The sequence below is a fragment of the Brassica oleracea genome, chromosome C7, assembly GCF_000695525.1.
Source record: "Brassica oleracea var. oleracea cultivar TO1000 chromosome C7, BOL, whole genome shotgun sequence".
Taxonomy (NCBI): domain Eukaryota; kingdom Viridiplantae; phylum Streptophyta; class Magnoliopsida; order Brassicales; family Brassicaceae; genus Brassica; species Brassica oleracea.
This window is the reverse complement of record NC_027754.1, coordinates 33,388,222-33,399,040: the sequence shown is the minus strand read 5'-3', so window position 1 is coordinate 33,399,040 and position 10,819 is coordinate 33,388,222. Positions and strand designations below refer to the sequence as shown.

The following is a 10,819-nucleotide window of genomic DNA, read 5'->3' as shown; positions in this document are numbered from 1 at the left end:
AAACCTGAAATTCAATCTCTAGTATTTACTCGTAAAATAATTTGTAGTGCTTGGACTTGTCGTCATGCCATAGCATTGCCTGCTTTGATAATACGATGCAGAGAAATTCTTTACGCACCGAGAAAAAACAAAAATGAAAAAATGTAGAAAGAAGAGAGAGAGGGGGACACCAGTTGAGACATAACCAATACCTCAGAATCACACAATATGGATTATTGTTAACTATAAAATTTTGCTTCTAACTATAATTGTATCGTTTAACAATATTGATTATTTAAAACTATAAAATATGCCTCCAACATTTTCTTTATTATTTTAACATTAAAAGATATATGATTATAATACAACTTACATACTAATATTATAGTTTAATAGTAAATTTAGACGCTAATATTATTTTTAGCATCTAATATTCAAAGTTAACATTCTATTTTCAACTACACATGACTCATATGTTCATAAGATATGTTAATGATACTTTTTGTGTTGTCGGCTATTAAAAAGTTTATACGCTAACATCTTATATAGTAACTAACATTGTATACTAACTTTCAGTATATCAATAACCATACAAATATGTTTATATAGTATGTTTTAGTGGCTACCCATTACACTGAAACTTGTACGTGTTCTTCGTAGATCTTAGACAGATTGCGCAGATCTTCATTTCCAAAAATATTTCTTTTCATATGCTTGTAGTTACTCTCGTTTGAGACTAACAAAGAGAGAGATTTGTGGGACGCATGACATACTTTGATATCATTACTCACTAGTATACATGGAAAATCTAATTTTAATGGAATTGGTATATCAATGACAAAAACGAGATAAGGATGGCCATCGAAAGATTAATGGCGATAGCATAATTATTGTTGTATTTGAGAGATTAAAAAAAAGACGTTGAAAAGATAAAAACATTAAAATTTTGATGATATCAAATGAATCTCAATTTTTTTTTTTTTATTTAAATACATGAAATATCAATTACAATCTTGTGATCGAAAATTAGTCTAAACAACATATGGACAAAAGCTCTTCTACAGCCACACCTACAACCTTGAATAGTCACACTGCCACAAATTCCTGCCAACAACTGCGTCATAGTACGTTACTGATTTTGTGTCAGAACAGAGGAAGGACAATTTCGGAACTTCAGGTAACAAAGTGCATAGCTGGAGCCATTTAAGTTTTGTCATAGGTACTTTACAGATTTTATCTTCTATTTGGGGGTATTGAGCATAATCACTCATCAAATTATAACAATTTTGTAAGAGTTCACCTGTGATCGACACGTAAGCAAAATCAATAAAGTGACTTCTCAATTAATATATAGTAGGATTTTCATCAATATTATGTAATATTTCTCAAATATATGATAATCTCACAAATTTAACTTCAATATCCATGTATGTTCCAAAGATTCCTAAAATATATGTTTAACAACCATAACGTGTTTACGTCTATTTTTGGCGCTGTTTTGCTTTAGCTTGCTCCTATGTTTTTGCCTTGGTCTGGAACTTACTAATGCGCCTCTTATTTCCACGAAAGATTTGGTCTGGATCCTCTGCGGATTTATTGGTTTGTTGTTTGCGTCTTGGCAAAGTTTCTGGAAAGAATATTATTTCGCATTCTGTTTCGTTTTTTGTTCGTGTACAGTCCGCCGTTATCTCGGTCTGACTGAAAGGGTTTTGTTCGTCTGCCAAAAACCCTCTAGGGGCAATTGATTTGTGAAACACTTGAAAATAATGAGACTTGGACGAGGAAAATAAAAACAGAGAGTAGAGTCTGAAACTTATTATTTTACCAAGACAACACAGACTTAAATAAATATCTTAGATAACAGAAAGTAACCGTTTGTAAGTTCGGGAAACTGAAAAATGAAAGGTTATTTAACCAACAAGTCAATGGTTATAATAACAAACATACCCGTGGACGTCTACATACACATTTATTTATACAACTATATAGGAATAGGATACTCGTTGGGTCTTTCACTGTAAGAGACCACACCCAGTACCTGGAAGCCATTGATTCTGGTTCAGCTTCTCACTCTCTCTCTTTCTCCCCTTTCCTTAGCCTTTGCAAAACAGCATGTTTTTCAGCAAAACTGCTATATTACACTCTCAGATTCCTCATTCTGGTCTTCATCACAGTCTACCTCTGAACTCTCTGAACTACTCACTGGATCTGGTAATTCGCATCCCGGACACATCCTTATCAAAATATCCAGAAGCCGTAAATTACCGAGTCTCTCAATCGATTCAGGCAGCTCATAACTCAAGTTACCTAAAGCCTTTGGAAGTACAGAGAGCTTGCCACAGTTCGTGATGCTAAGTTTCTTCAGTAAAACAACTTCAGAGACCCAAGCCGGTAACTCATCAAGATCATAGCAATGATCTATGTCAATCTCTTGTAAGCTCGGTAGAGCTTCAGGGATGGCTATATCTTCTATATTGTAGGAAACCTCACGGAATCTGCACCTGAACATAGATAGCTTCTCGAGACTGCAGAGTGGTGATAGGAGAATGTCCAGCGAATTGATTGAAATTTTCTCAAATCTGATCCGTTTTAGGTTGGGTAACGAGCTGAGACACGACAAGTTGGTCAATTTTGCAGGATAATGACCGTCATTTATGATAATTACAACCTTCAGTTTCTTCATTGTAGTAATGAAGTTTGGTAATGCATAGCTTGATGAGGAGAGATTAAGAACTAAAGCCTCAACATTGGGGCATTCCATTTCAACCCAAGTCGATGAGAACATCCAATCTGTAACAATGGAAAACGTAGCATCATCATAGGAAAGTCATATTTTATAAGCAGTATATAAAAAGAAATACTAAATTACTAACTCACCCTATCCAAGTAAGCAGAGAAACAGTGAAAACTCTAAAATATTAATAATATTATGGATGTAATATTTTATTAATTTATAAAGTTGTTAACTTAAAATTCATATAGTTTAATTATCTTATGTAAAATAAATTTGTTAATTATTTAAGTTTTTTTTTTAGTGTACTAGAATCATAGTATAGTATGCAGATGCATTTTTAAATAAAAACTGTTGAAAATTTTAAAAGAACTGATTTAAACTATATATATCCTCATTTCTTATCTCTTCTTTTAAGAGTTGGTCAAAATCTCTAGGTTCAATTTTCAGAAAAAGACGTGAAAGAATTACCGGCAGAGATAGACAAAAGACGAGCACTTATAGGCTGCTTTAGATCCAAACACCAATCTGGAAATGCATCCTCTCTTATCTCCAGGTTGAGCCTTTCTCTTTCATGGTGTTCCTCAGATTTGCTTTGAGCCAAGTCCCTCAGAATACTATGTCGAGTGACCAAGAAATCATTGTAGAAACTGTCTTCGTGTTCATGTATCCTGTTTTTTTAAGCGAATAAGTAAGTTCCTGGGATGGTAGATGGCAACAAGGTGCAAGAAGCAATATTGAAACAATAACAACATACCCAAAAGGAATAACGTTAAGCAATTTCTCAGAGACTAGCATCCACATGATCCACATGTAACTGGAACCAAAACTGATGTCTAAGCCGCCAGTTCTCCTGGCAAGTAAATAAACAAGTTCATCAAATATATAGTAGAGACTACAAGAAGGTGCAAAGAAACAGTGTTGCCGCAGAAACAACGTACATACCAGATAGGGAAAAGTTTATAAAGATTAAGGAAAGCCAGGTCGTTCAGGTACTCTGAAATTTCTGAAGAAAGGACTCTGCTCCTTGCCACAAATCATCCAGCACCAACAATATAGGACCATCTTCTTTAAGTTCCTCGAGCAGCTTTCTTAAGCCATCAACAGCTTGAGAATCGTTCTCATATGCAGGTGCTTCGTAACCGTTGTGCTCGAGTAAATTCTGTACTATGTTCCTAAAGGTTGGAGCACTTGACGCGACACAAAAGAAGATATACTCGAACTTTTCTGCAAAAAAAAAAAAACATGAGAAACCAGATATATATACACATTCACTGATTCGAGAGTAAAGAAACAAAAAAACTTTCAAGACTTTTATATATATATATATTTACTTTTATACCTTTAACCTCGTCATCATGACAAAGCTGAGTAACCAAGGTGGTTTTCCCGCACCCGGGAGGGGCAGAGACCACGAGACTACTAGGCACTGGATCATCATCATCAAGGAGCTTCTTCTTTACCTCCATCAATGGAAAATCCAATCCAACGAGAACCTTATCAATCTCTGGGACCGAAGAAAAAAGATCCATAGAAACAGGCGGAGAAACACTCAAAGCGTTGAGCTCCCTTTTGAGGCTTTTCAGACGACTTTGAATGGCTTTCATCGTATCCAGAGGCAGATTGTCGTACGGCCTGGGAGACAGCAACTCGTCATGATACGACGATTCTAGTCCCATTCGATGCATAATCAGCCGTTGGTTCCGAAGCATAATAAGCTGAAGTTGAATCTGACAGAACTTGAGCATCTTCTTGTTGGTTTCGTCTATTTTTCTTGTATATTTAGCTTTCGAGGGTAGGTTCCACCGCTTGACTTGTGAACACTTCCGAACCAGTAAACGAGCTTCATTTATTATATTATCGAGATCCTGTAATTCTTCAGCACGTTGCAACATTTCGATCTCCATGATTATCGGAAGCATTTTCTCCATCGTCGATGCGAGCTCCATATACACAGATTTGAACGACACCACCAACTTAGCCTCTTCAATCACGGCTTTCAGGAGCTCAGAGACCACAGCTCCTGCAACAGAACTTACCCCCAAATCAACCAAATCGTTCATTTCTTCTCTCTCACAAACCCCTTAGAATCTTATTAGTTATTATTACTCTCAGATTTTTGTCTAGCTACGATGTTAAGAAGGGGATCTCCATCAAGGTGGATGACTTGCCGATACTGATAAACAATAGTGCATATTGGATTGAAAAAAGTGAAATAGAAGAAAAAAAGATCCATATTGCTGCTACAGTGGGGTTGTGGTAGGAGGAAAGAGAGAATAAAAAAAAGAAAAAGTAACATTTGAAAAAGTAAATTAGACGAGGTGAGAATAAATAAAGGGCAAGGAGAATGATTTATTTGCCGGTAGCTATAATAAAAAAGGCAGTCAAGAGAGAGAAGAGAGAGAAGGGAGATCTACTCCGGCGTTCGGCCAGCGCGTGAGCGTCCGTGCCGTCGCCGGAGCTTTGTTTTCCTTCTGGGTTTTTGGTCCTTACCGCTTCATCTTCACAGATCCGTCAACGGTTGCCTTGTCGGAGCTCTGACGCCGAGGTTTTCCATCAGAGGAGGGTCGGCTTTGGAGTAACGGCGCGACCGTTTTGAAGGCTTGCGGTGGAGATGGAGCGGCTTGCATGTTGTAGTCGTTCTACCCGGGAGATGGAGGCTAACCAAGATCCATCATCGCCGGTCTTGTCGCGGGGTAGGGTGGAGGCTTTCTCAGTTCTACCGACGCCGCTCTAGCTTCTGGGAAGAGGAGGCTCAATCAGCTCCTTCTTCGCCGGCTTTTGGTCACGGAGGGTGGAGGCTAACAAAGCTCCGCGCTGCCGTTGTGGAATCCCAGGTCTTTTGGGTTGAGGTGACGGTTTTGGGTTTTGAAAGTTGAGGTGGGTCGTGGATCAGATTTGGACCCGTGGGTCGCAGCGGTTGAGATCTCAAGAAGAAGAAGATCTCCGGCGACGGTTACGTTTGTTTGAAGAGGAGGTTAGCGGTGGTTCTCGTCGTGCTTGTCTAGGGTTTCCGGTGGTTCATAGGCGGAAGAGATCTCGTTCAACGATTGAACTCTCCGACGGGAAGACAAGGCGTCGCAGAAGTCCGATGGCGCGGAGGCTCTGTAGGCTCGGAGTTCCGGCGAAAAGTTGTGACGGTGGAAAGCGTCGGTGGCTGTGCGAGGATGGGGCGACTAAGTTGAGGCGGGCGACACGTGGCGGGTGGATGAACCAGATTCTTACACGTGCTCTGCTCTGCGTCCTTCCCGCGCGTCCAGAGCAAGCCCGGCGTAGCGTTTGTGGGCCTTGGGCCATGTTTCTTATTTGGGCTTCGGCCGTTCTTTTTTGTTGCCCATCTCATATTTGGGTTTTGTGGGTTGTAAGCCGGTGAATTTGGGCTTCGGCCGTGGGGTAGGCCCATTTGATCAATATAATTTCAATTTGAGGGAAAAAAAATGATTTATTTGCCAAAAAGACATACATTATTGAACAACTACGGTTGCTTTATTTTTTTATCTTTTTCTTTGTATCGTTGCTTTTAGAATCTATACTATTAACAGAGAATAATTCTTTAAAAAATCTATCTATTAAAGGTTGTTGCACATATTCATTAACTATTTATTATATTTTGGTCTTACATTTATTTTCTCTAACAATCAAAACAATAAATAAATGTTATACTTTTTGAAAATATTGTCGGCTTGTTTTCAATATTATATTTTTTGCCATTATCATTTATTTATTCATCTAAAATTTATTAAATGTATTTTTGTTATAGTAATATCAGTGAAAAATATGTATCTCATTAATAACACGTAAATGCGTAATATTCAAAGCATATTATTCAATTTATGTTCCTTATATATGTAACATAATTTATTGACCGATTGAGCATATATTCATATTTTAATGTTAATCACTTTTCGATCATGTTATTAAACTGTAAAATATTAGAATTTACATTTTATACATTTATACAATTATAAAATTCTTGGCCTTCTTATGTGTATTTATACTAAATTTTATACAATTATAATTTTTTAGGTTTTATCAGATTTTTAATTAATCAATTTTTATTAAATCTGAATTTTATAAAAACATATCAGTTGGTAGAACTTCTGATAGAATGATATATGAAGAACATATTGCTATTACAGTGGAGCGGTCGCAGGAGGAAAGAGAGAATAAAAAAAGAAAAAGAAAAAGAAAAAGTAACATTTGGAAAAGTAAATTATACAAGGTGAGAATAAATAAAGGGCAAGGAGAATGATTTATTTGCCAAAAAGACATACATTATTGAACAACTACCGGTTGCTTTATTTTATTATCTTTTTCTTTGCATTGTTGCTTTTAGAATTAACTCTTTAATAGAGCAGTACTCTGAAATAAACTGTTTAGAGTTAAGTTTTTGGCGAACATCAATATGTAAGATACTATCCCCAAAGTTCTCCCATGGAAGAGAACCACAGATTATGTAAATTAGATCAGTCAAACAAACCATGAAGAATAGGCAAAGAAAAAACTTAAAAATTTATAAGCATACCAGTGGTATGTCCGAGCTACGTGTGGGGTAGTTACCATTTGCGCTATTCACATAAGTTGTTTCTATAAAAACTGATCAGTCCTTGGGTGGAATAAGATATTTTATACAAAAAATATTATTTTAAAACTATTTTTGTAGTTAGTAAATAAAATATTAACAAACATATGAAGATATTTTAATTTATTTCAATCTATCTTTCATTTTACAAGTTATTTTAAAAATAAGCAAAATTTGAATATATATGTATAAAAGTATTTTAGTTATTTTTACATAAATGTATCTTCTACCTTTTTTATTAAACTTCTTTGTTTTTGACAGAATTCACAGTATTTAGATATTTTTTTCTAAATTTTGAAAGGGTATACACATAGATATTAAATAGTTTCATCTTATTTAATTCAAGATTATCCTTTTCAAAATTTAAAAGTAAATTTGTTTTATTACAATGGACTCGAATGCAGTAAAAACAAATAAACATTACTATCACAAGTATAAGTGATCTAAAATACTATAATATTGGCAAGGAAAAATCCTTTCGAATTGAGATTAAAATATAAAAATTATTTTATTTATTCCATTTGGATGCACATAGTTTTCAGCAGCATACATGTGATTTTAATGTATTCTAATTTCAGCAAAATAAATAACTTAGAATCGAGACTAAAAACAAATGAAGAGAGAACTCCTACACATTATGGATTATTTAATTTGTATAATATTTAAAATCTTGAGAGGTGGAAATACGATTTCTATGCATAGTATTTTATATGATTTATATTGTTTTGCTTTATTTTTAAATCATTTTATAACAAAGTGAGTTAAACGATTTATTGTAGCTATTGGTGTTTGTTTGTTGGGTTATCATTTGGACATGATGAGTGAGCGAATGTTTTTAGTTGTCTAATATTTTTGGTTGTCTAAAGAATTTTGTCCGCGAAAAATGATTAGCGAAAGACTATTATATTAAGAATGTGATTGTCGTCACTTGTCAGTAAGATTATATGATCGCGTATGTGATTTATTTTGTGCATATTAGAAAAATCGTTTTCGTTGAGATATGAAACAGTTGGCGATAGAGATGCAGTGGTTGAATTTTTTTTTTTTATTGAAACATCAACAGCCCAGGCCACTGTTAATGAAACAATCTCACAGAACTTAACAAAAAAACTTCACTCACACACCTTCCAATCGAAGGAACTGTTAGAGATAACGACTTTTATTAACAAAAAAATCAAAAAGCCATGAAGGATGCCCATTAGCCACATATGATTGGAGCAAACCTTATCTTGTCACACTATGAGCAATGAAAAACGCTCCTTTATTCTCCTCGCAATTGACCACCATGAGTTGATACTCCTCCATCAAGTTGTTTAGCTTCAGCTTAATCTCCTCGCCCTGATGTCGAAACGCAGGCCACTCATGAGGTTTGTCTACTGCACAGAACATTTCTTTAAAATCACCAGCAAAGATAATCTTATTGAACTGCAAACTGGTCATACTCTCCACTGCCCATAGATAGGTTGTCAGCTTAGCCTCATCCTTTCTGAGCACATTAGAAAAGCTCGTCTACTGTGAATAGGAACAACGCGTCTATAATTCCTAACCACCCAATCGAAACCCATCAGTCCCTTCTTCTTGTCCCACATCACACTTTGTGGCCTTTTAAAGATGTTTTTATTATTAGGTACTAGGATGTTGGCCCCGCGCTTGCGCGGGGATTTAGTTGTAATTTGTAATTGATGTTTTGGTATGTGATAGTGACACAATAGACAAAGTTACAGTATCTCAAATTATACCATAACAAAAGTTACGTAAAGAATACATCATAACATTTGAAATCAATAAAACTTTGATTATTGTTTATTTTCATAACTTTTTCCAAAGTGGAATTGGAACATCGAGTTTTTGATACATCAAATGAGAAGCCAAAATCTATAATATAACAACAACATGAAGCATTTCATGATAAAAAAAACATCTATGTAAGCCAAACTTAAGATCTCATTAACCTTATCCATTTTGTTCCCAGAACGCTGCTTGTAAGCAACAAAAGTTGCTTTGGACTGGTAACTACTGATGGCTCCTAATATGTACAGAACATGATCATTATCTGAGTGTTTTTGTTATAGCTTCACGTAGGGTCATTATTTTTGGATCCAGCCCAAATCAAATCTCTCTTGGGCCATTTGGGCCTATTAAAAAATCAGATTCAATTCTCACCTTTTTTTTTTCCTTTGGACCATTGAGTCCAAGTTCAAATAATTTTTTTTCAACTATTCTTAATTATTATTTTTTTCTTTTCTTAATATAATTTAAGCATTCATAAAAATAATTGAATTTTTTTATTGAAAAGTATAAATCTTTATTAAAAGTATATAATTTTTTAATTAAAATATTAACCCCATAATAAAATTAATTTATCAGAGTTATACCAACTTAATTCATTAAAAAAATAAAGTTTAATTTTTTTAACATAAATAGTCATTTAAAATGAAATACGATAAATAAAGATAAAATTTTTAAGTCTTTTATAAAATAAAACACAAATATATGAAAATGTGACATTTACTAAATATTTGTCAATTGAAAAAAAAAACAAAAATAAACCCGCGCTTTCAAAGCGCGGGTCAAAATCTAGTTAACCAATTATATTGTAGCTTCTATGTTAACCCTTTGTGAAATTTGAATGAAGTTACCAATGATACCAGCAACTATGAGTTTTTGTATCAGACTTGACCTTTTAATGAGACAGCTAGAAGACAAAAAAAAATCAAATTTGATGATTGAAAATGTGTGAAAAAAACCTTTGCAAGACCAAAAAGGCATAGATGGAGGGATGAGCCAAAGAGAGAACACTAAGCTTTCTTCACATCAGTCAAACATGATCACATTTAGACTTAACCACTTACCAAGCAAATCAGATAAAACTATAGCCTTGTATGCCGCATTCTCCATCTCTATCTCCTTTAACGGTTTCTCCTTCCTCTCCTTACTCTCTTTTTCTTCTCCAAACTCTGACACATGTTCATGCTCTGGTTTTTTTTCTTCTCTACCTCAGGCTCTTTCCTTGGAGGCACAACTATCTTATCCTCCTGATCCACCGCTGCTTCACCTGACTAAGTCCTAAAATTAACATTTAAAAAAAATCCAATTAAAGTTTTGAGATTTTGACGGTGTCTATGGATCTCCTACCAAATATTTACGAAATCAAGCCTTACCTTGAAGAATATGTCGTTAGTGTCTCCTACATCTCCAGCCATTGGAAAGCATCACCAAATGGAACCGAGACGAAGAAGCTTCGCCGGTAAGGATCACAGTCTTTTTTGCCATGATAAAGGTATGGATTTGACGATCTCATGTAAGAGGTCTGAGGTAAGAAGGATAAGGGTATAAATAGGGATCTAGATATCATCGAGCCGGAGGGGGGATGTGGAGGGTCCGTGGGGATCTTGAATGGAGGATTTATGGGAGAACATTGAAGTACCAGCACTCTCATCGGAGGCGTTATGCGGGAGGAGTTGGGGGAGATGAAGAGAATCGATACGGCGATTAGGGTTAGGGAGGATGAGTGATTTTTTTTTAAG

General features: G+C 35.2%; 2 protein-coding genes across 9 annotated transcripts in view; both read right to left on the bottom strand.

Annotated features, from left to right (window-relative positions):
* The window catches only part of LOC106305887 (probable disease resistance protein At5g66910), a 31,716-nt gene extending 26,758 nt beyond the window's left edge, over positions 1–4,958 (bottom strand). For all 7 annotated transcript variants that reach the window (XR_001263082.1, XR_001263081.1, XR_001263083.1 and 4 more), the window contains exon 1: positions 4,774–4,958. The gene's annotated coding sequence lies outside the window, so the exon portion shown is untranslated. The remainder of the gene's footprint in view (positions 1–4,773) is intronic.
* Positions 1,810–4,778, bottom strand: LOC106305889 (probable disease resistance protein At5g66900). Of its 2 annotated transcripts, XM_013742306.1 has the most exons (5): positions 4,053–4,776; positions 3,656–3,937; positions 3,468–3,563; positions 3,182–3,381; positions 1,810–2,769 (listed from the first exon to the last, which is right to left on the bottom strand). In XM_013742306.1, the coding sequence occupies exons 3-5, from the start codon at positions 3,521–3,523 to the stop codon at positions 2,111–2,113; spliced, it is 915 nt and encodes a 304-aa protein (XP_013597760.1). In that variant the 5' UTR covers positions 3,524–3,563; positions 3,656–3,937; positions 4,053–4,776; the 3' UTR covers positions 1,810–2,110. The 2 variants fall into 2 exon arrangements, with proteins under 2 accessions (XP_013597760.1, XP_013597759.1); XM_013742305.1 differs by lacking the exons at positions 1,810–2,769; positions 3,182–3,381; positions 3,468–3,563 and having other exon boundaries at positions 3,662–3,937; positions 4,053–4,778.
* Positions 4,959–10,819: the final 5,861 nt, after the last annotated feature.

Coding starts and splice junctions, on each gene's coding strand:
- LOC106305889 (XM_013742305.1), bottom strand. CDS start 4,773: ATGAACGATTTGGTTGATTTGGGGGTAAGTTCTGTTGCAGGAGCTGTG. Junction 3,938..4,052: donor TCATGATGACGAGGTTAAAG/GTATAAAAGTAA, acceptor TTTTTTTTGCAG/AAAAGTTCGAGTATATCTTC.